Source organism: Miscanthus floridulus, chromosome 6 (genome assembly GCF_019320115.1).
Source record: "Miscanthus floridulus cultivar M001 chromosome 6, ASM1932011v1, whole genome shotgun sequence".
NCBI lineage: Eukaryota > Viridiplantae > Streptophyta > Magnoliopsida > Poales > Poaceae > Miscanthus > Miscanthus floridulus.
This window is the reverse complement of record NC_089585.1, coordinates 90,317,132-90,342,266: the sequence shown is the minus strand read 5'-3', so window position 1 is coordinate 90,342,266 and position 25,135 is coordinate 90,317,132. Positions and strand designations below refer to the sequence as shown.

General features: G+C 45.7%; 2 protein-coding genes across 3 annotated transcripts; one reads left to right on the top strand and one right to left on the bottom strand.

The window, feature by feature from the left end:
- The first annotated feature begins 15,871 nt into the window (after window positions 1-15,871).
- LOC136460807 (molybdate transporter 2-like) lies at window positions 15,872-16,811 on the top strand. The gene is made up of 2 exons (XM_066460372.1): window positions 15,872-16,202; window positions 16,717-16,811. The coding sequence occupies exons 1-2, from the start codon at window positions 15,872-15,874 to the stop codon at window positions 16,809-16,811; spliced, it is 426 nt and encodes a 141-aa protein (XP_066316469.1).
- Window positions 16,812-18,982: 2,171 nt separating this feature from the next.
- On the bottom strand, window positions 18,983-21,612 carry LOC136458601 (indole-3-pyruvate monooxygenase YUCCA1-like). Of its 2 annotated transcripts, XM_066458544.1 has the most exons (5): window positions 20,850-21,612; window positions 20,163-20,411; window positions 19,757-19,879; window positions 19,132-19,302; window positions 18,983-19,046 (listed from the first exon to the last, which is right to left on the bottom strand). In XM_066458544.1, exons 1-5 carry the CDS (start codon window positions 21,516-21,518, stop codon window positions 19,008-19,010), a joined length of 1,251 nt encoding a protein of 416 aa, XP_066314641.1. In that variant the 5' UTR covers window positions 21,519-21,612; the 3' UTR covers window positions 18,983-19,007. The 2 variants fall into 2 exon arrangements, with proteins under 2 accessions (XP_066314641.1, XP_066314640.1); XM_066458543.1 differs by having other exon boundaries at window positions 19,046-19,302.
- Window positions 21,613-25,135: the final 3,523 nt, after the last annotated feature.

Genomic DNA, 25,135 nt, shown 5'->3' with positions numbered 1-25,135 from the left:
CTATACTGACCACAAAAGCCTCAAGTATATCTTTACCCAGCCTGAGCTGAACATGAGACAACGAAGATGGTTAGAATTGATTAAGGACTACAATTTAGAAGTGCATTACCATCCGGGTAAAGCTAATGTAGTAGCCGATGCACTCAGTCGAAAGTCCCATTGCAACATTGTGGAAGCATTGTTAGAAGATGGATTCAACTTGTTACATCCTGCTGTACTACACAATATCATAATCAGTTGTTCGCTTGAGGGCAAAATCATAGAGCTACAGCAGACAGATGTAGGAATAAGTCACATCAAGAGAAAAATGCAAGAGCAAGAAACCAAATATTTTAGATTAGACGAAAGAGCTGTATTATAGTTTGAGGACCGGTTAGTGGTACCAAAAGACTGTGAGCTAAGGAATCAAATTTTAGATGAAGCTCACTCATCCAAATTGTCTATCCATCCGGATAGTAGTAAAATGTATCAAGATTTAAGAACCCGTTTTTGGTGGACTAAGATGAAGAAAGAGATCACAGCCTATGTTGCTAGGTGTGATAACTGTAGTAGAGTGAAAGCCGTCCATATGAAAACTGCTGGATTACTTCAGCCATTGCCTATTCCAGGATGGAAATGGGAGGAAATCAGCATGGACTTTATCACATGCCTTCCAATGATGTCGAAAGGTCACGATTCAATCTGGGTTATTGTAGATCGTCTCACCAAGTCAGCACACTTTATACCTGTGAACACATGGTATATAGTTAGGAAATACGCTGAGATATATGTTTCCCAGATCATGAGACTGCATGGAGTACCCAGGACTATAATTTCAGATCGAGGACCACAGTTCATAGCTCGTTTCTGGGAGCACTTACACCAAGCTTTAGGAACCAAGCTAATTAGAAGTTCAGTTTATCATCCGCAAACTTCAGGACAGACAGAGTGAGTGAACCAAATCCTAGAAGATTTACTTAGAGCTTGTGTTATATCTTCAAAAGGTTCATGGGAGAAATGGTTACCTTTAGCTGAATTCTCCTATAACAACAGTTATCAAGCGAGTATCAAAATGGCTCCATTTGAAGCCTTGTATGGCAGAAAGTGCAGAACTCCATTGAATTGGATTGAGCCCGGTGAAAGGAGATACTTTGGTATTGATTTTGTCAATGAAGCCGAAGAGCAAGTACGTATCATCCAACAACATATGAAGGCAGCTCAATCAAGACAAAAGAGTTATGCCAACAAAAGAAGAAGACCACTGACTTTTGAAGTGGGTGACTATGTATACTTGAGAGTATCACCCATGAAAGGTGTGAAAAGATTTGGGATGAAAAAGAAGCTTTCACCAAGATATGTAGGGCCATACAAAATTTTGGAACGAAAAGGAAATGTTGCGTATAAGTTACAACTACCACCAGAGATGAGTGCAATCTTTGATGTGTTCTATGTTTCTCAGTTAAAGAAATGTCTTCGAGTACCGGAAGAAGCTATTGCACCCACCAACGTGCAGCTTCAATCGGATTTGACCTATGAAGAAAAGCCAATTCGAGTATTAGAAGAGATGGAGAGGGTGACACGGAGTAAGATTATTAAGTTCTATAAGGTGGTGTGGAACAATCATAGTGAACAAGATGTTACGTGGGAAACAGAAGATTATCTACGAGAAGTTTATCCCGCCTTTTTCCAAGAATGGTAGGTCTTGCAAATCTCAGGACGAGATTTTTATAAGGGGAGGGGCTGTAACACCTCGGGTGTTAGCCTTGCATAACTTGACTTGTATAACAGGAGCATGATCATCACGCATTCATAAACAAGCATTTACAATTGAAACATTTGATTGAAACATCTGCAACATTTCTTTGTTATCACATGTTTCATTATCATATGCAACCTTTCTCGTTATTTCATGTCTCCATGTGTATATGCAAATGATCATGAATGAAAACATGTATTTGGTGGTTGTGAGTCACAAAAACATGTAACCACACTTGGGTTAGCAATTAGGGCATTATTCATGAAAGTCACTTTTCATAATCAAGCCTTTAAGGCATGTTTCATGTGATTGCACTAACTGGCTTTATGAGTGACTACTACGTGAAATGATTGAATGACCTTTCAAATAGCTTAAACATGTTTAGGATATCATCATGAACAACTTTGGTATTTAGGGCTAGGGCTAGTTTGGTCATTAAGCCATGCTTTGATGTGTTTCATCATTTAAAAGTGACATGTTTGACTAAAGTTGAACTAGGTGCTAGAGACCTTGCATGGAGGAGCTCACTAAAGCAAAGTTGTAGTGTTTGACATAAGAACAACTTTTATTTCTGGGTCATGGACTGATTTAGCTTCTAACATGCTTGAATAGGTCCCACAAAAATCAGCAAAATCATGATTTCAACACTTAAGAAATTTTTTCTAAGTCTGGATCACTGACAGCCTGACAAGCCGACCTTGAGCATGATTTTACTCTATTTCTATTGCGAATTAGAACAAGTGCTTTGAACAAATATTGTAGCTGGTACATAGGTCTACAAATTCGGTTTAGGAAGTTTTGGCTAGAAGTCCACGGATTAAGAGTTTGCTCAACGTGAAAACCCGTCGTCAGGCTTGGTTTCGGTTCACTAAACGAACTGAATCAAAACCTTCAGTGGCCGACCGGTTCAGGCCGTGGTCGCCGCGTGGCGCGGAGCGTGGCCATGCCTCGCCGGCGCTCTGCCCAGCGCGGCCAAGGTACGCCGAAGCGCGCCTTCAACACGCCAGCACCCGCTCGCAACGCCCAGCGCCCTCATTTCATTTTCCCCGCTCCTCCTTCATCGTCTCGCAGCGCCAGCAGCAGCCGCCGAGCTCCCGCAGCTCCGTCGTCGCCATAGCCATGCGCAAGCTCGTGCCAAGCCACTCCATCACCACCGCAACACTCCATCACCACCCCAGCAACCCACTGCCTCCTCCCATGCCCGCTGATAGCACTCGGTAAGCGCCAGCGTCGTGCGCAAGCTCACCAGAGCTCCACCGCCAAGTTCGTCACCGTGGCTGGAAGGCCACCGTACACCTCTTGCTGCGATTTCTTGTGCGCTAGGTTCGACTGAGTCCGTAGAAGCTCGTCAGTGCTTGAGCTTGCTTCGCCGTGGCCTCCACCGGCGTAGCGCCGTCATCCCGGTCCGCCGAGCCGCCATGAGCGCCGCCACCGTGCGTAGCCCCGACGAGAGGTCCCACCGAGTAGCTCAACCGGTGCGCTAGGTCACGTAGATCACGTAGTGAAGGTGTCACCGCCGGCAAATTCGCCATTGATGAGCTTTGGCCGCACCATCGTCTCGCAGCGCCGCTGCTCTGTTTCGTCTCGATGACATGTGGGTCCAACTGACGCGTAGGTCCCACGGTCAGCGACAGCAGTGTTGAGGGCTAGTTCAAAAATTCCAGATTCAAGTGTGATTTGTGATTTTTGTATCTTCAGTTGGGTAGCTCCTAAATTTGTGAAATAAATTTTGTAGTGTTCATTAGGAAGTTTAGTATTTATTAAAAATATTACCTTGGCACTTACAGCAGAAATTTTTGGAGAATTAAATAAGGATTTGAAATGTGCTTTTGAATGCATTCAAATTTGTTTATTTTATATCTAGAGTTCCTGTGCTCCAAAAATTATGAAATTTTTGTGGTAAGCTAGTATTAGCATATATGAACTTTGGTAAAAATTTGAGGTCTAATGCATGGGTAGATTTATAGTTATAGATTTATTTTTATGAATAGTCAATCCTTGCATGAATTTTTATAAATTATTTATGAGTCCAAAATTCATGAAATTTGTTGGAGGTAATCCTAGTACCATATGGATGTTAATAAAAATAGGAAATCTGTTGCTTGACACTTTTCAATAGGATTTTCCATTTATTCTATTTCAAGCCTTGCTTCCTTGTCATTTTTGTATAGAATGTTCTACTTAGTAAAATGACATGAAATTTTGATAGTAGTCCTTTGATAGCATTAGTAAGGCACTATAAATATTTGAGGATTTATTAAGTACATCTGATATATATTTATTATTTAACCTAGATATATAAATAAAATAATAAAGGCTATTAAATAAATAGTTTGGGCTTCACCATTATATGATATTAAATGTATTTGGTATGCTTAAACTGTTGGTGGATTCTATGTTGTCAAATTTTGAATGATTACATGAAGTAGAAGTATCGTTACTTTATGTTGCATGTTGAATAGTTTCCGGACAGATTCTGTAGTTTGATGAGTTACATGTGGAAAACGATGTGTACTGTAAAAATGGTTAATAACAAAGCTGTAGGGAATTTGATAAGCTTTCCAGAAAGTCTAGGATGACTGTATTTGGATTAGCAGAACCCCAGTTATGAGCAAAACAAATTGCTATTGTTTTGTGGCATAGTCAATGCATTATAGAAGTAGTTAATTAATAATCAAGAAGAGATATGCACCTACTCAATAAACATGATGCACTTGTTAACATATATGCATTCGTAATACTTACGCCACATTCATGCATCTAGGATCGGAGGAAGAGATCACTTCTCTGGAATTCGAAGAAGCAGAGGAAGGGAACCAGCAGGAGGATCCGCAAGCCGTAGCTCCCGAAAGCGTGGAGCAGAACCCTAAAGAGCTTCCGGAGTGCCCTGACCACCGCCCTACTTCCTTTCTGTGAGGCAAGCCCTGAAGCATTATAAGTCTCCCAGTAATTTACAAATGTTTACTTACGTACTTATGATTGATGCATTAGGTTATAAGAGTTGAATGAAACCACTTGATGCATGTAAATTCCTTGTCCAGATATTAACCATTTAACCGGTATAGGTTCAGGATCGAATATATGCTTAGCCATGCTTAGACCGGTAGAAGTCGGGTGATGTCCTATCACCTGCGAGATGTAGGTGGATACCGTAGCACGGTTGGCTATATCTGCTATCGTGGAACAGAACCATAAGGTAAAAGTAAATCGAGACCGGACGGGAAGTCGATAGAGAAGCAACAAGACTTGGAGGTCTTGGGTGTGAATTTATCTCCGTCTGTGTCGATTAAGGACCATACCGTTGTTGGCGCTTCTGACAAGATTGAACGCATGCCTCTCACTTAGCTGGTCGGATAACTCGTTCCGACCGTGAAGCCGAGTAATTCAACTCAGGCCGAGAACTGTTCTGTTGTGCGCTCCTTCCGGGGAACGATCAGACTGAGCCCAAGGGCAGGCTTGGCCTGAGCATCCTAGCATCTGGTGTTTCAGATTGTGCGGCGCGGTACGGACCCGCGAAATGTGTACCTGAGTTGTACCAAAGGTGACCTAAGGCTATCGTGGCTGGTAGACCTGGGTTTGTGTTAGGAATAAATTCCCAGCTGGTTGAAATCGATTCGAATCGCCGTCTCTCCCGGATAGTGAGAAACTTGGCTAGTCCCAACATCGTAGCAACTATGTTATAAAACATGATGGTTCGGATGAATATGGAATTACAATACCTGCTATGGTTACTATTGTATGCTTCTAAATGATATACCATATGTTTGGCACAGGATAGTTGCAAATTTAGAAATGGATAGTTATAATTAACCTGATAAAGAAATTGTAACTGTACCATGACTATTGTTTTTACGCAAAAATGTTGTCGAGTTACGTCCACTTATACAGCCTTGCATAATCCTTGGAGTCATTTTATTTCTGGTTCATGACAGATAAGTCTAGCTGAGTACCTTCTCGTACTCAGGGTTTATTTTTCCATTGTTGCAGATGGCACTGTGTATCACGGGTATTGCAAGAGTTGCTTATATCCCGCTGTGGATGAGGAGTAAGCCTTGGGCAGGCTTCTTTAGTAATTCCTATCTTTGCTTTTGTGGACCGTGATCTGGCTTGGCACTGTATCAAACTATGTTGGAAACTTTATCTTCAAACTTATTTGCTTCCGTTTTATTTATCAAACTCGGTTTGTAATAACTTTTATTCGTACTCTGATGATGAAAAGTATCTGTGAACTTTATGTAATATGTGGCATGTATGTTGAATCATGTACGATCTTGGTTGTTGTAAATCGTTTATCGAGACCCGTCGTGGTACTCGACAGACTACCGGGTTTATATGGGTTCAAGTATGACAGTGCGACCGCTTGCGGATTGCCATTGTACTTGTATTCTTATAAATTGGTCGGTTCTGCGACAGTTCGATGAGCCCATTTTCTACTTTATTTTTTTCTACACACCTTTTTGTCCACCATCGTGTTTTTTTGTGTGTTTTTTAATCGTTCTGTTCAGCTGATGCTTTCTGCGGTTGATAAGTCGGCTGATGTTGTTTTGTTATGAGAGAAAAACACGGTTTTCATCTCGGTCTTCTGGCATCTGTTCTAAATAGAACTCGAAACGTTTGGGTTTAGTAGGTTTTTCTGTTAATCTAACTGTATAGTCTTTTTCTTTAGAGAGAAAGCTGTACAGTCTTTTGTTTTTGGTCCATCACCGTGTTTTTCTGAATGTTCTTTTCATCTAAATCGATAAGCCAAGTCGCGGCACCCCATGGAATGCTGTACACTCTTTTTATCCATCATCGTGTTTTCCTGAATGTTTTTTCATCTCAATCGATAAGCCATGTCGCGGCACCCTTTGAAAGAAGATCAGTATTTATTGTTGAGACTCAAAAAGATTTTGGATTTTTTTTTGCTAACAAAATCTATCTGGCTATCCCCTTTTTGTACCAAGCTTTGATTTCCGACGTTTGACAAATCAATTGGCCTGTACAGTTGCCACCAAGCTTGGGAATAAGCTACAGCACACACATCTAAAAGTCACGACTCACAGTCAGCCCCTGTTTGGAAATGAAAGATTTTTTCCATCCACTTTTATGTGTTTTCTGTAAACTGAACTCTTTTTTATGAGATTTCTGCAGTTTAAACACAACCCTGCTCTACTCTCCCTCACTTGAAAAGTGCATCCACTGGATCACGGACTGTACGGGCCTTGGACTAGGCTCTTAGACTCTATTGAGATGAAAGTTTGACGAATTGAACAATGCAGTATGATACTCCCTACTTTTTAATTGTAAGTTGTTTTAGTTTTAAGTCAAACTTATTTAATTTTAACCAAGCTCATAGAAAATATAGTAGCATCTACAATATCAAATAAATATGCTATCAAAATATATTTCACAGTGTCTTTATTTCATCTTCTTCGGCATTGTAGTTGTTTGTGCATTTGTTATAAACTTTAACCATAATATAGTATCAAAATATATTTTATAGTGTATCTAATGAAACTTGCCTGATGTTGTAGATATTGTGCAATTTTTTTGTATAATTTTGGCCAAAGTTAGATAAGTTTGACCGAGAATAAAACTAAACGGTTTCTAATTTGAAACGATAGAGTACATACTTTATATTGGCTATTAGGATACAAGAGTGACTCTACTACTAATATATGAATCTAGAAAAACGTTATACTTTATATTGGCTATTAGGATACGAGAGTGACTCTACTAATAATATATGAATCTAGAAAAACATTGGGCTCGAGTCCTAACTCTGTTCAGCAACATTTTTCCACAGCACAGACTTGAGGGCATGAATCCAGAATGCGACCATTTGCCTTCTGTACAAGGGATGTAGAACATCTGCTGACTGCGCCAGCAAACACTATGTTAATGAGTCGTGGATTGGAGATTCCTGGTGGCAACGCAGGCACAATTCGGTGACTCCATCTGAACTTGGGACACTGTTCCAGGCCTGGTTCGCCTCAGATTCACCATGGCAGATGAGTGGCCACTACCAAGTACATGGTCCATCTTTCAGCTAGGACCATACGATGCCGTCTCATCATTAACTAAAAGGAGAACGCAGAGTCTAATGACCCGGTCATTATAAGTTCCTGAGATTATGCAGGTGCTAAAAATTTGTCTTCTGAAGTAGACATTTTTCAACATTCTTTACTGTATGGCGGAACTTAAAAATGTAAAGAAATTTAAACTTCACCCACTACACAATCATAATACTATAGTAGACAAATAACTCTGATTTCCCCCAAGATTAAACAAATAACACCCATGGAGATTTTCTGAACTCCATTGTATGACAGTAAAGAATGCTGAAAAGTGAGTACCAGAAACTTGGAAATATCCAAATATTAGCAACTTGGGATCTGATAACAAATTTGAATTTCTGAGATGATAGCTTACTTGGAAATATCCAAATATTAGCAACTTGGAAATATCCAAGACACCACATCCCTCTCATGCATTTCCACAAAAAACCTTCCTTGCATCTTCAGCGCTTCTAAAAGTTCCGTATAGATTAACAAGACCTGACATAATGAATAGATCTAATGCACACCCAATCTTCCGAACAATGGCATGGACTGCGTCTCCAGTAGCTCGCCACTGCCAGTTGACAAAAGAGGTGCTCGCAGACACAGCTGCGGCCATGGTGTAACTGTCAGGGGAGGCCCCTCTCGAAAGCATGGCCCTGAACGTCGCCAGCGCGTCTGAAGCCGCGCCGTGGTTGGTGTACCCTCTTATCATGTAGTTCCAGACGGCCGCGTTAGGTTGGGATATTCCGTCGAACACCCTGCGAGCGTAACGCATGTCGTGGCCCAGCTCGGGTGACGCGAGGAGCGCGACGAGCCGGCCCGCCACGGCGGAGTCGGGAACGAGGTAGGCCCGAACGAGGCGGGCGTGGAGGTCCCACCGCATGCCCGGGCTGGATATAGAGCCAGCGCTCGGCTAGGTTCAGCTCGGCTCGCTACCGAGCTCGAGCTGGCTCGTTTAGCTCGTGAGCTACTATAAAAAAAATATGACATACATATTTATAATGTTTATGCTACATTAATTCTAAAAGGTGACGTTCACCATTATTCAACCATACATGATTAATACATATCAGGTTTATCAAAAGTATTAACCATTTATCATAGCTGGTCTATCCATGATCATACAGTTCCAGCATACTAACTAGTTGCTTGACACCACAAATTTAGAAAAAGTATACAGATTCAATGTCAGCATCATCACCTTCTCCCTGAAAAACAATCCATAAAATCAACATTTAAGTACCATAACAATTATAAAATTAAAATTCATACGAAACAGCTGAAAATAAGTATTACATACCAATAGAATAGATGTACACTTTTAGGTCAGCATCATTATCTTCTAGATTCATAGTCATGGACTGATAAGCCTCAGCTTGTTTCAGCTCGTGAGCAGTTCGCGAGCTGGCTCGTTAAAATAGGAGTTATACTTCTAGCTCAATTCGTGAAAAAGTTAAAACGAGCCGAGTCGAGCCGGGCTGAGCCGACCACAAGTCGAACGAGCCGCGAGTATTTTGTCCAGCCCTACACGCATCGGGCGTTAGGTTCTCGGGATGGCAGGGATCAACGGCATGGTTTGTGCGTTTTGCGGTTGTGATTTGGAGGCAACAAGCAAATATAAGAGCAACTCCAAATAGAACTTTTTGGTGGAAAAAATATCCTCAACAACTTTAATTTGCTATCAAATGTAGCCATTTTTTATTGTTGATTTCTCACTAGCCAAAGATTGAGAGAGAAAATAACTCTCTAGAATATGTATAAAATATAGAAAAATCGTTAAAGAGTGAAAATATATAGAAAACGACATCTTCAAACGATGATTTAGATAATAAATTTTAAAAAAACTCTCAAAGATGCTGTGTTTTATTTAATTAACTGTTTATCTTGTTTAATCTTGTTTTGTCTAAATCTATAACTAATAATAAAGAGGTAAAATTTCTGCCACAAAATCTTAAGTCCAACTAAGACATCGACTTAGGTTACTGTTTACATATTTTTGCCATAAAAAATTCCGCTAACCACCCATCCAAGTGTGTTTTGGTGTCCATTAACAACATGTTCAACCAACCATAGAAACGGTGTCACCCACGAAAACACTTTTCTTTTATGTTTTTATGGTCGGTTCCGTCCTTTTTCTTTTTATTTCTCTTGTTTTTTCTATACAAACATCAAAATAAATAATAAATATAATATTATAGCTCTTTAAAATCTAAACTTTTCTATAAATAAAAATAAAATAATAAATATAATAGTATTGCTCTTTGAACTCTAGATTCTTTCCTATATAAATAAATACTTCCATCACTAGATTGTGGATGTAGCTTTGATTAGGAATAAAATTTATTCTTATTGTCAGAACCTGGTCCGTGGATGAACCAATTAACAATGAAACTGTGAATTGAAATGTTGAGCAATTTATTATCAATCTAATCTAAATAAATATATCTACAAGTTATACGCATATACTAGCGCAATCAGACAAGGGCTACCATATAAAAATCGAGAGAGATATCCATTATAAATTTATAATAATGAACGAACATACCAATCCTCGACAGATACCAACTTAAGTCCCCACCGATTATAATCATATATTAAAATTATATATTTTTACAGGTCCTCAGCGAAAGTCAAGGAACTCAATATTTAACACCATCAATACATGGGTATTATAAAAATTAAAGTTATGATATATTTATGAGTAAATATTTCTGTACCATACAATATAAGAAAAATTGTCGAAATTATATTTTAATTCGATACAACCTTAATAGGATATTATCGTATTAATACCCTCGATATTAGATTATAGAGTTAAATGTAATATAGATCCATTAACTTGTGGCCGTGTTTCGGTTAGGTCCATCGACTTTAAAAGTTGATTTTTAGGTCCATAAATTTTGTTGTTGTTGTATTACTTAGGTCCATACGGACCATATCTCTCCACGTTGACTTCCTGTGCTGATGTGGCGTGATGACTAAACTCTCTGAAGCACCTCTTGCCAATGCATTTCGTGGCGTGACGGCGGTGTCCGTGTCCGTCTCTGGGCAGCGGCAGGCGTGCTGCGAGCGACCAAGAAGTGCGACACCATGCGGTCTGCCATAGATGATGGCGTGATGGCGGTGTCCGTGTCCGTCTCTGCGTCCGCAAGGGCAGCGGCAGGCGTGCTGCGAGCGACCAAGAACTGCGACACCATGCGGTCTGCCATAGATGATGGCGCGTGGCGCCCTTGGTGTACACGGGGTTGACGGCCTTGCCGCCGCCGCCCGCGGACACGTACAGCGCGCTCTCGAACGCCTTCGCGCGCCGGCGCCACAGATGGCCCAGCCGCCCAGGCACTGCATCACTATGTAGTACTGTAGTAGACGAACACAGCCGCGTTGTAGCAGATGAGCGCGAAGATCATGCCACCGGCCGAACGCCCATGCGATGCCCTGCTGGATGCTCACGGTGCTCACTTGGAGGGGGACTTGCTGATGCCCATCACCATTAGCACGGGAGCCACGTACGGACACGCAGAGGAAGATGAACGTGGTTACGAACTCGGCAATGCCGGACCAGTAGAAGGACCGCGGTGCCGCATTTGGAGGGGCTCGCTGTAGTCGCGGTCCAACAACCAAGCCGGCAATGTCTTGACGACGCCGTGACCGGGCTCAACCGACACTGGTGGCTACAACAAACAGACCGATGAGGAAGCCGGCGCCTTGTGCAACGTGCCCGACGAGAGTGCCCATGGCATGCCGTCGTGCTGTGGCTTTTGCGTGCACCTCCTAGCCCGCCACGACGCCGTGCTCAACTTCACCTCCGTGGAGATGCGGGACCACGAGCAGCCGCACGAGGCGCAGTGCATGCCGGAGGCGCTGGTCTGGCAGGTGGGCGCCGCAGGCAGCCGACGCCGCCGCGCCCGCGCCGTCGGCCGCGGCGGCGGACTCGGCCTCCGGCATACACTGCGCCGACGTCGATGTGGAGGAAGAATACGGCCGCGAGGCAGCTGATGAGCACACGGGCCATGGCAGCTAGCGACGATGACGCAGGTGAAGGAGACGGCTGTGGATGCAATGGCGCTGGTCACGCCTACAACGAAATGCATTGGTACAGAGCTGCTTCACATAGCCTAGTCATCACGCCGCATCAACGTAAGAAGCCAACGTGGAGAGAAATGAACCTGAGTAATACAACATAAAAAGTCTATAAACCTAAAAATCCACTTTCAAGATTGAAATTGTATTTACAACATAAAAACGGGTTAACCTGATCTAGGAAAAAACCATCATCGTATTTTTTTTAAGAAAGAGCATCAAGATCGCATCTTTGTGCGTGTTTAGTTCGTGATTTTTAGGAATTTGGCTACTGGAGCACTTTTGTTTTTATTTGGTAATTAGTGTTCAGTCATGAACTAATTAGGCTCAAAACGTTCATCTCGCAATTTCCAACCAAACTGTGCAATTAGTTTTTTTTCGTCTACATTTAATGCTCCATGCACGTATCGCAAGATTCGATGTGATGGCTACTGTAGCACTTTTTGAGAAACTTTTTAGGAACTAAACAAGCACTTTGTGTTAAATTCTTGGAAACAGCTGCCGCGCAGTATTTTATAGGAGTAGAGCTCAGCCGTAGCGCAAGCGCAACCATCCACCACCGGTCAGAGAAGGAAGTCGTTGCAACGACCATGGCGTCCGCCGCCGCAGACCCGCTCCTCCACGGCGAGGGCACCGGCGGCCGACGCCTCGGGTTCCTGCCCTCAAGCATCCGCCTCAACACATCCGTCTGGTCCGAGCTGGGCGGTGCGGTGGGCGACCTGGGCACCTACATCCCGATCATGCTCGCGCTGTCGCTGGCGTCCCACCTAGATTTTTTTTTAATTTTAACACTTTTTAAAAACTAATTTTAAATCTAACACGGTCGTTTTTTTTTAAAACTAACACTTTTGGCCACGCCTATTACCCTGGCGCGGCCAAATGTCTATGTCGCACCATGCATGGTGGCGCGGCAGAGTTCTGACGTGGCGATGACCGAAATCGCGATCGTTGACGTGGCAGGGCTCTGCCGCGCCACGGAGCATGCGCGCGGCTGGGCCAAATAAATATCGCGAGCGAGCCCCCCCCCCTCCCCCACACGCACCCCTGCCCACCCGCCTGCCGCCAGCCGCACGCGCCCCGCCGCCGCGCAGCGCCCGCACCGGTCGCGCCACGAACGTCGGCGCGTCAAGGCCGCCCGCTCCTAAGGTACCTCCCTCTCGATTTCATGTTATTTTGATTATTATTGTTTCAGGATAATTAGTGATTTAGGATAATTAGTAATATAGGATAGTTAGGGTTTTATGATTGTTATTGATTTATGATAGCTAGTGATTTAGGATAGTTAGTGATTTAGGATAGTAGGTTAGTGAATTTGTTTGTGATTTACGTAGGTAGTTTTTAGGTTTGAGGTTAGAATTTTAGGTTTAGTGATTGATTAGGTATTTATTATGTAGTTTATAGTTAGTTATTTAGTTAGGGATTTTGGATATAGATACTAGTTTACAAATGTCGGTATTTACTAGTGCGTGATACGTCAATTTTGATGACTTCATGAAGTTTCGTCAAATGCTTATATTCCTAGTGAAGTTGTTTATGTTACTAGTGCATGATATGTCTGTAAATTTTACTTTGAATATATACATGTGCTTTTATATTGCATAACAAGTAGTTCAAATTTTGCAATGCTACATAATATTAATTTGAATACTCTAACGCTTTGTTTATCGATTTGTAACAGGATGACCCCTCCCACGCAGCACCCGTTGTACCCCATTCTTGAGGTGGAGTACGACGACCAGCACCGAGCACACATCTTGAGTGACAACGATGCAGAGGTGACCTTGCCTACTTTGAGGCCCCGCACACACACCAGGGCGCACTGTGGGACGAGTGTTATACGCCGTACATACGGCGTGCCGGCTTCCTCGAGCTTGTCCGTGTTGTCAACCACGGTCTTCCATCCCTTGACCCAGCACTACTTACTACAGGTGTAGACAGGTGCGAGTGCATTCTTTGTACGTAAACTTTCTTGTAACAAATTTGAAGCAACTAACAGTCGTTCTATTCTTATAACAGGTGGAGGTCTGAGACCCACACGTTTCACCTACCATGTGGCGAGATGACCTTGACCATGCAGGACGTGAAGGCTATTTTTGGCCTTCGTTTGAGAGGACTTCCAGTGACAGAGATAGTTGACAACGATCACTGGAGGGAGTCCACCGGACGACGAGGCTTCCAAGAAAAATAAGTGAGAAATTGAAGTCTATTTAATACTTGCATTACTTTTCTGCAGCCATCAGGTCTCATTTTCTTTGGTAAATTTCAGGAAAACTTCCGGTGTTTCGTCGTCCTGGATCACGGAGCGCTTTGATTACTTGAACCCACAAGCTGAGGAGACTCAGATCGACATGTTCGCTTGAGTGCGACTCTAGCATTTTCTTGGTGCTTTCCTCTTCTCAGACGTCTCGGGCAACACCATCAGCTGGATTTTCCTTGACATACTACGCTGGCCGTGGAAGAACATAGCGGTGTACAACTGGGGCAGCGCAGTCCTGGCATGGACGTATCGACAGCTATGCGTTGCCTGCTGTCGCACCTCAGGGTATGCGAACCTTGGAGGTTGCTCGTACCTACTCCAGGTTTGGTGTTGGGAACGATGGCCCGTTGAGAGGCCCCTTAGTACTAGTTTACCGGTAAATACTTTGGTTCATTATATTCTTCGATATGGTTACATATGATGAGTTTATTAATGGCTAATCCATTATCGTGTTCAATGCAGCAATGGAACAGGCAGAATACACTCCCTACAGCTCTGTTTATCTGAACGGAATCAGAGTTAGTTAGAGAGAATGCGAGGCGCAAGTACAGGGAGTACACGGATGGTCTCAACGTTCTGACACAGCATCAGGTTACACTCTCTTTACTATCATGAACTAACGATCATAAAGAATTCTAAGTAATCGTGCATATCATATACTTGTAGGGTACGAGGCGTACGCACCGGCGACGCGACCACACCGACGTTGGCTACACTCCCAATGTGTTGCCAATAAATCCGAAGAGACATAAGCGTCCGAGGGATCCTTACACTCCTGGGTCTTAGTTTGTTAGGTCGAACTATTATTGGCGTCCGAAACTTGCAGGCTTAGTTAGTTATGTTATATCGAATTTATATCAAACCAATGAAAATGTTATGTAGCAGCTTGTCAACTTGCGCATGGACTTCATTTATTTGCTTCATATTCATTTTAATGCGTCGCGGCATCACTGCATGCGAGATTAAGTGGCAACTAGTTCGGAAACCGGTAGTACCGGGGTATCTCGACGCCGGTGGCTGGCTTCTTGCGTGAGGGGTCGAGGAAGCCAGGGTCCATGGTCGCGTCGCCGCCGATCCTACAATATAGGGCCAAAAATCCCAAGAAATAAGTTTCCTTAAAAAAATATTCGTTTCAATCCGATCTAATTTTTCGTAATCGATTAGTTAACATGGTGGTTAACCGTATTATGAAAGACGGAAAAAAATCATTGCCTTATCAAATTAGCTATTCGGCTGTGAAACTAATTCAACAAAAGACAGAAACAAATCCACTACTGATTTTACGTCAAGCAATACTTAGAATAACTCCCACTATCGGCGCGACATGTTCCGATTAAACCGTTCAGGTACGGCCGGGCGGGCGGCGGGCGCGACGGCCAGGTGGGCTTACTGCTCGGGCAGGCGGGACTAGCAGCGGGGTTTTATTCGGCTCTGCCGCGCCACGGATCAAGGCGCGTCACTGCCGCGGCAAGGTCGATGGCGCGGCAGGCCCTGCCCCGTCAGCGGCCAGCGATTCCGGTCGCCGCCACGTCAGCCCTCTGCCGCGTCACCATGAATGGCGCGACACAGGCATTTGGCCACGCCAGGGCAATAGGCGCTGCCAAAAGTGTTAGTTTAAAAAAAATCGACCATGTTAGATTTAAAATTAGTTTCAAAAACATGTTAAAATAAAAAAAATATCCCCACCTGGTCCTCGGCACGACGCTCATCTTCACGGCGCTCTACAACTTCGCCACGGGCCTGCTCTGCGGCATCCAGATGCCGGTGCAGCCCATGAAGTCGATCGCCGCCGTCGCGCTCTCCTCCGCGCACCTCACCGTCCCGCAAATCATGGCCGCGGGGCTCGCGGTCGCCGCCGTGCTGCTCGTCCTCGGCGCCACGGGCCTCATGACGTGCATCTACCGCCTCCTCCCGCTCCCCGTCGTGCGCGGCGTCCAGCTCTCGCAGGGGCTCTCCTTCACCTTCACCGCCGTCAAGTACGTCCGCTACGTCCAGGACTTATCGCGCTCCTCCTCCGCCTCCACCGCCGCGGCGCGCCCGCTCCTCGGCCTCGACGGCCTGGTCCTCACGCTCGCCGCGCTGCTCTTATGTACCGCATGGAAATCTATTCTCTAAATCATCATTTAGAGAGCCATTTGAGTAAAAAATGTTTTCCATATCTCATATCTTTGTATTCTCCAACGACTTTTCTATATGCTATTAGACTGTTTTTCTCACCAAAATCTATATTTCTGTAAATTATAAAAGATATAAAAAGTCTCTTGAGATGCTCTTAGGAGTATATATTGTGAAAATATCCGTACCTTCTCTCTTTACAAAAGGCCACAAAACCGTGAATGCGACAGGCAGACTATGGCGATAGCATGTCCGCTGTGGTCATGGGCCATGGGCCACGGCCCTCGAAGTACTTGAGTGTCATCTCAATCTGCAATAAGGCTCGCCATGTGATGTTTTGAAGATTTCATTGTGCATCCCGAGCAGTTCGGTGTAGGCCATGGGCCATGGGCTGCGAACTTTCCAAGCATGTAGTATCAAGGAAATGGGCTTACCAAATGGCGTTTCAGTGCCAAGCGTTAACATGCCAGTTTCTTTAACGTGAGCAGTGAAGGTTGAAGCGCGGGGGCGACATGGGATGGACGCAGATTCAGTGACTTTTTTCAGCAGTGAAGCCAGGCGGGAGCAGAATGTGCAGTACTGAAAAAAGTAGCAAGTGATTAAAAATAGGAACGTGTGTAATACTCCCTCCGTCCACGAAAAATACAATTTTCATATTTCAAGAAAAACAGTTTCAGCTTTGACTAAACTTATATGAAAATATACTAACACTCCAAATAAGTATCATTAAATTAGTTATAGAATATATTTTTATAATAAATATATTTTGAGACATAAATGCTAATACTATTCACTATAAATTTGGTCAAAGTTGAGCTAGTTTGACTGGCACGTTTTCCATAATTGCATTTTTTTCTGGACAGATGGAGTATGTAGCAAGAACAAAGATCTATTTAAATGAGTCAGAGATAGTTATTAGCCATTTTTTTAGCAGTGAAGCCAGGCGAGACCTACTTTTTATATAAAAGTTGTAGTTTTTTTATGAGATCTACAACTTTATAGTTTTAGTTTTTTAATTTGAGATCGCTAAGATGCACGAAAAATAACATATAGTTTCAACCATATATCAATCGCGTACTAGAGCTTCCTACCTCACAAGAATCATATATTTCTTGTATGGTATCAAACAAAGATACTTTTTATATAAAAATTCTAGCTCTCAATGAGATCTACAATGTTTTGGTTTTACCTTTTTTTTCATTTGATATCGTTAAGACGCTAAAAAATATAATATAAATTTTCACTAGCATATTAATCGTGTACCGCATGGAAATCGTCATCTAAGATTTTACCGCGTCAACGTGTGTGGGCGGCAGCGTGATTTATGTGGCACTAAACGTGTTGGTGTGGCCAAAAGAGTTAGAAATAAAAATAAAAATAAAATAAAAATAGATAGGGTTATTAAAAATAACAAAAATAAAATGTTATTATTTTTAAACCTTTAAAAAAAATCTTATTTTAAAAATATCTCCACCTATTTTAATTTTAATTTCTAGCCCTTTTGGTCACGCCAGGCAGGCGCGGCAAAATTACACTGTCACACCATATGTGTTCGCATGGTAAGATCGGCCACGCTGCACGGTGGCTTCCATGTGGTACACGATTAGTATACTACTGAAATTTATGAAACTGAAAACTGAAAGCCCAATAGCTCGACGCCGATGAGGCGGCCACCTCCACGTGGTAGTATCCGGATGCATCTCGCCTCGCATGCTTGATTTTTTTTTGCGTCCATTGCCCATCATGGGGTGGCCAAGATGATTAAGAGAGTGTTGAGACTGCTCCATAAATTCTGCTCGATAAACACTATAGTGCAACAGCTTTTAAAAAAACCTTAAGTTTATGGGGCACTCCTTTGCTATGAGTGGGCCCACAAAGATGAGTATATTCATAGCCATCCAGGATTAGGCCCACAAAGATGGCCTATGGGATTTCCTACTAGCAATAGATTGCCATGGCCGTCCATACCATCACATCTTCAACAGGGAAGCCAACACTTGCTCGCCCGTAGCCGTAGTAGATCAAACACCTCTACATCAGTTCAAGAGGATGGGGAATCGCTCCATGGTCATCACATCATCCTCACAGATATGATGGTGCTAGGCCTTTGTATGTGTCTACCAACGCTGTCATTAAGTGAACCGGTTAATCACCATGATAAATGGTGCTAGACTATGGCAACAAGGCTCATGGGTCTAGGGACCGACATGGGGAACAAAGGAGCTGAAGATCCACACACTTCCTTGTTCCTGCATGAGCTTTCGGTGGTGCGCCTAGGCCACAATGACTATGAGGATGCAAGATGGAGAAGGCCATGATAGTGGTGTGCGGTTATCCCTCACGCAAGACCTCTCCTGTTTATGTGTCACAACTCACAAGACAAGACTCGCAACAAACTGAGATGGTGGATCTAGGGCCAGGAGCAGGCTTGGGCCTAGAGCCACTAGGGCCGTGACTCTAGTCGTGGCCCAGGAACCTTAAGATACTCCCTGTCATTAATTTTGGCCCAGAAGAGGAAGCCCAAGTCCACCAATGGACCTGTCAACAACACCCATTTGCCACTTCGGCTTCCCTCAACCCCCTAAAACAAAAGCCACTCTGGTTCAATCACGTTGCCCCCTGCTCTCCCGTAAGGAACCTGCTCTCGTATCAATGCTAGAACTAGGCACGTCTAGAAGCCATATCGTCTATATCGATTGATTCTCTGTATAAAGGGCTTTCAAGTTGGCCACCACTTGGGCAAACAAAAACCATGTTGTCATCATGTACATACACAATGCTACCTTTTGGAGGCATCAATATAACCACCACCTGGGTTCTGTACATTTACACGAGGGCCAATCGATCAGTCAAACAGCATTGTTGTTACATTGAAGCACAATATTGTTACCGGGTCTGCTCACCATGTCCTTCCACTGAGAATGTATATCTCTGGCGATGTTGAGGGCGTCCGCCGAGGCGCCGAGCAGCCCCCTCTGCGAGAACCCGACGGTGTAGAGCCCGTTCTTCCCTTTCCAGCCGTCCGGGAAGGGGATTTTGGGCATCCCTTCTCTCGTGAACACGTCACCTCCATCCTGCAGAGTATGGATTTTTTAATTAATTCTGGGAAGGTAATTCTGGACCCAAAGTGAAGTGAAGTGTATATCCAAAGTCTCGAGTCCGTATACCCGTCGTCCTCACCCAAGTGAGCTAGGGACGCCGGCCGGCGCCCTGCTCCTGTGCACGCGCCCATACCCCCGGGTGAGTCACTGACTCGATCACTTGGCGCGAGGGACACTTCGGGAGAAAGGAACGCGCGGGGCACGAGCTGCCCCTGCGCGCCCGGCATACACGAGAAGGGCAACCAACGGGGCAGGATGGCATGCGCGCTGCAGCGCGTCCAGGCCAGGCCCCAAAACCTCCGCCGGACAACACAAGCGAGTCCTTTTCCGTCGGCGTCGGCGTCACTCACTTCCCAGTCCTTCCCCCCTCGTGTCGTTGCAGGCGGCAGTACTAGGAAGGAAGGCGAAGAGACGGAGGGGATTTTACCTTGAGCCAGGACGGCACGTTGCTCCTGTATCCCGTGGCCTGTATGATTGCGTCGAACTGCTCCTCCTTGCCGTCCGCGAACCTGACCCCGCGCTGGGTCACCTCCTTCACTGCTCCCACTACCTGGCCATCCATCCATCATGTGTTTCGCATCAGCCAGGACGAAGCATTTGCATTTTTTTTTCAGGGTGGAAATAAAACTCAGAAATGTGTGCGTGAGTGAGCCTGAGCTCCGGACTGCCATTGCCAGATGAGGAGGCACTGGCCCACGGCGTCCCCGGCCCGGGGGCTCAGATTCCCACGGTGTTTGACTGGTCATCATCATGTGTCATTTCTACAACTGCGCTGCGTGCGCTGCTGCTTGCTCTCCTCTTTGGTGAAAGCACGTTGGCTGGCGCTACTAAACCTTAATTTTGCCGGTTTTGATGTGGCCTAGCGTCCCGACGTCCAGCACTGGGGTTCTGCCCGTGAGGTTCTTCAGCTCGATGGGGCCCGTCTTGGGACGCCTCAGCCCGAGCTTGCCTGTGTCGCCCAGCGCCAGCCGCGCCGCCGCCAGGAGGATCCGGTCCACCACCTGGACGGGGAGCAGCTTCAGCAGCGCCATGGCTATGCCGAACGTCGAGAGACCCAGCATCTCCCTCGGTAGCACATGAACCTGCAATGCGCGAGCACAAGTATCCATCGTCATAGAAGTACTCCATGGAAGAGAAAACAGAGCAAGCAGCTGGTATTATGGGTGGGTGCTGAGAACGACAGGGGACGACAAGACAGAGACATCCCAAACACACACACACATCGTACATGTTAGTAGGTCTAATTATGCTTAGCGTGGCCAAATATGACCATGCACAATGAAGCAGCATGCCCCAGAACCAAGCGCGACGCGCACAATAAAACCAACAATCATCCTAGGGGAAAGAAAGTGCTCGAGCAAGCAGGATGGCACAAAACTCGCAGCAGCACTTGTACTTTGGCTGTCCAAAGCAAGGCAACGGAGAGTAGAAAAGGACGGGTCCCTAGCAATGAGTGGTAATAAGTCCGCCGCTCTAGTAGGAGCAAGCACGGCAAAAAGTGTGGATCATTAGTTACTTACCGTGTTTCGCACCACCAGCGAGGGCGTGGCGCCATGCCGGCACAAATCCAGGCTGACCTCCATTCCGGAGTTGCCGCACCCGACCACCAGCACCTTCTTCCCAGCGAACTCCTCCCCGGACTTGTAGTCGCACGTGTGCAGGACGCGGCCCGCGAACCGCGGCGCGCCGGGCAGGTCCGGCACGCGCGGCACCGCGTTCTCCCCCGTGGCAACGACCAGCCACCGCGCCAGCAGCAGCTCGCCGCTCCCGCCCGCCAGGCGCACGCGCACCGCCCACGCCCCAGCGCCCGCGTCGAACGCGGCCTCCTCGACGCGGCACCCGAACCGCGGGGCCACGCCCGCCGCCGCGGCGTAGGACTCCAGGTAGGACACGAACTGGTCCTTGGACGGGTACGCCGGGTAACCCCGGGGGAACGGGAGCAGCGGCAGCTCGCAGAAGCGCTTCGGGAGGTGGAGCGTCAGCCGGTCGTAGGTGCGGTGGCGCCACGTGGAAGCCAGCGAGTCCGACATCTCCAACACCGTGGCCGGCACGCCCCGCGCCGCCAGGCACGCTGCCGCGGCCAGCCCCGAGGGGCCCGCGCCGACGATGACCGCGCCAGGGACCCACGCCGCGCGCGCGCGGCCTTGTTGCTCTTCTTGCAGTCGCGCCATGTCCTCGTCCATGTCCATCGCGCGCGCCGCCCTTGCTTGGAGCGAGCGAGCGAGTCTGCTGCTGGCCGGACGCCGGACGAGTGCGTGTGTGTGTGGCTGCGTTTTTTTTTACCGTGCGATGGCAAGTGCTCTCGGGGTTTGGTTTTACTGTGGATGGGGTTTTATAGGGGTTTGGGTGTAGTAGAGCACGTACGTGGTAGGATAGGTAGGAGTACTGCGCTACGCTTCTTGGCCTCGCGGACTTTGCAGCGCGCGCGCAGTGCTCTCCGGCCTGCTAGCTCGTAGTAGTAGTAGTGGTACTAGTACTAGTGGAACGGAGTGTTTTTTTCTCTCTCTCTCTCTCTCAATATATCCTAGCTAGTGGAAGTGGAATGGAGCGGTGTGACGAGCGTTCATGGGTTCTCCCTCCGTTTGGATTTGGAAAACGAAAGATGAGTGAGTGTATGTTCCAATGCTGGTGCCTCGTGGTGAGGCATGGTCCTCCACGCTAGGCTATAGCTAGTCACTCACTGTGTAGGTGGGTGGGTGTTACTAGGTCCTTCGTCCCTCTGCGCGTTTGCAAATTTGGAATAGCACTTGTCACTCGCGTGCATGTGTCAAGATCATTGTTAAGTTTCCCATTTGGTTTTCGCTTGCGTACGTGATTCGACCGTAGGACTAGGAGTGGTTGCGGTGTGGGAGAGTGGGAGCATCCTACACTCTAGCCGCCTGTATTTCAAGTGTTGGTTAGTGGATAAATGGTCCAAAAGATGGATGATGTTCCTCTTGTTTAAACACAGAGACGGAGTGATATTCCTTTTGAGAAAAGGCGGTGCTAGTATACAGATGACAGGAAACAGTATGTGATTCATGAGGCTAAGAGTGACGTGCGTTTGAGGTTGCGCGCATGAGTAGAAATATCCAAACTTCGGTTGTCAATTTACTTAGCCCCTGTTTGGATCCATAAAACGAACTACTGGTTAACTAATTTTAGTCCTTAGATTAGAGATCTAAACATACAGACTAATTCTTAGTCCACTAGTCATTAACTAGTGCGTAGCAACATTGAATCTTTATAATGGTATGGGTACATTTATATCAAATATATATGACATTGGGATCTAACGTGACCGAAGTTAGTACTCCCTCCGTCCTAAAATAAATCAACTTCTACACCTATTATAGTAAAAGTATTTTAAGTTTAATCAAGTTTATAGAGAAGAATACTAATATTTATGTCATCAAATTAGTATCATTATATACACCGTGAAATATGTTTTCATCATCTACTTATTTGGTGTCACTAATATTAGTATTCTTCACTATAAAATTGGCCAAACTCATGAAAGTTTGACTTGGGTGATTATTCTAGAAGCTGGTTTAGTTTGGAAAGAAGGGAATACCATGGAATGGATTATTACCACACAATGTTAAGATTCAACTTTTAGATCAAGATGAGTTTCATTAGAATCTGCACATGAATGGATAACCTCGATGAAATTTTTTTATCAACCGCTAATACAAAGGATATCCCAATATAAGCAAAAATTATGGACTCTAAAGGCCCCACTAAAATTAAGATTTTTCTATTAAGAAATAAATCCGCTAGTGCTGCTAGGAGTTGGGATATCCTTTGTACGGCGGGTCAGGGACGAAGGGGCCACCGCGGCTGTTGGGCCATGTGCAGGGATCAGAGAAGGACCTAGGGTTGACAAGTGGGCGCCACACGCCACGTGAGCATAATGAGTGAGTTAAGATTTATTTGGACCTAACGAGACCTGAAACTAAGTTTAGGGACGTAGAAATAGCAGTACGGGACCTAGATGATACCCAACACCATGTTTGAGGACCTGTGATGAATTTTCCTCTTCTTCTTTTTTTTATAAACAATGAACTGCTGAATGCTAGCTTTGCTGCTGTTTTCCAGAATGAAGGCCAGTGGCCATGGGTGGGAATAGTAGTCCTAAATTGGAGTAATTGTACTTACTATTTGTGGTCAGAAGAAGTGGTCCTATGTGAAACTCCTTGGAATTTCGCTGCTCCAAAACAAAAACCAAGCCGATATGATGGTGCGGGGTTCTACAGGAGAAATCGGTGGTCAGCCTGGAGCAAGGCCTGGTTTTAGATTGAGGTTAGGAATCAGTATTTGGTACTGTAGCACTTTTGTTTGTATTTGACAATTATTGTCCAATTACGACCTAACTAGGGTCAAAAGATTCGTATTGTAATTTACAATCAAACCGTGTAATTAGTTATTTTTTTATCTACATTTAATACTCTATGTATGTGTCCAAAGATTTAATGTGACGGACAGAGAGTAAAAAAACTTGCAATCTAAACCAGGCCTAAATGGAAATGGAAGGGCCAGCCAGCCAGCCAGGGCCCAGCGGTGCATTCAGAGAGGACTCGGGCCGGGCGAACGATGCCATGCATATTGTTGGAGCTGCGAGCCTTGAGCTTACAGTACTCCACTATCGATCTGTTGCGTCTTGCGAGGTTCTAGGCGTAACAGTGTTCAGCAGGCAGCAGCTCTGAGCCAGGATTCAATGGTTGCGAATACTCCGTTTGTTTGATTGACGGGTACAAGTCAACTCGGAGTCTGATGCATGGAGATACAGTGCGTGGGCCCTGAGGTTGAGCTATCGTACTCCATGCATGCATCCGTCCAAGAGGCAGGCCAGTCACGTACGTACAAGGAGCTACAGTCGGGGCTTTGATGGGAACATTTATTGCCGAGCCTGGTGACCATGTTGCTACTCTGATCCGGACGAGGATTCGCTGCATGCATGGCTGAGAACAGTACCGCATGCGTCTGCCTTGCCTTGCACCTCGCAGGCAGCGGCAGGCCATCCGATCAAGATTTGAAGAATCTGACGATCAGCCGATCAGGCAATGTGCCAACATCGAGATCGACGTTAGTAGTAGACTTAAACTTTCGCCGGCCGGGTTCTTTAAAAAAAATATATATATATATTCGCCGGCCGGAGCAAAAAAGGAGGAGGAAGGAACATGGCCCAAAAGCTAGCTAGCTAGTCTACCGTACGTTCTCCTCTGGCCAACCTACGGAGTAGATACTAGTAGAGCGGTAGCGGCCGAGCTGAGCATGCCGAGGAATGCGGCATGCATGCATGGCATTGGCAGCCGGACCAGGAGGAGACAAGCCACTCGGCCGAGCATGCAACGCGAATTTAAGCTAGCGCTCAGCTTGATCATCGGCCATGCATGCATGGCCCCCCACGGCTAGAGCTTGAAGGCTAGCTAGCACTAGAGAGGAACGACGCCGCGTGGGCCACGCCTTGGCAACAAGTTCCCCGGGTCTCGGGGGGCATGCCGCATGCGGCCGGCGGTGGCTAGGCTCCAGTTCCAGTGCATGCGTTCGTCGGTGTGGCCCCGCGTCGTTTGTTCGCTCAATCATTGATGATGATGATGATGATTCTCTGCTGCCGGCCCACTGCACCGTGGGCCCCGAGAGCGTCAGACCCTAATCACGCTCGCGTCGCAAGTGGACTACTGGGCGTGGTCCTCCGGGATCAAATTAGTAGAGTGTACGTACGTGCCTCCCTACGGTTACATTACCGCGTAGCCTGGTCCATTGATCCCTGTAACCCAGGGCCTACCATGCATCTCGTGTAGTATAGCAGTAGGTGGTTTAATGA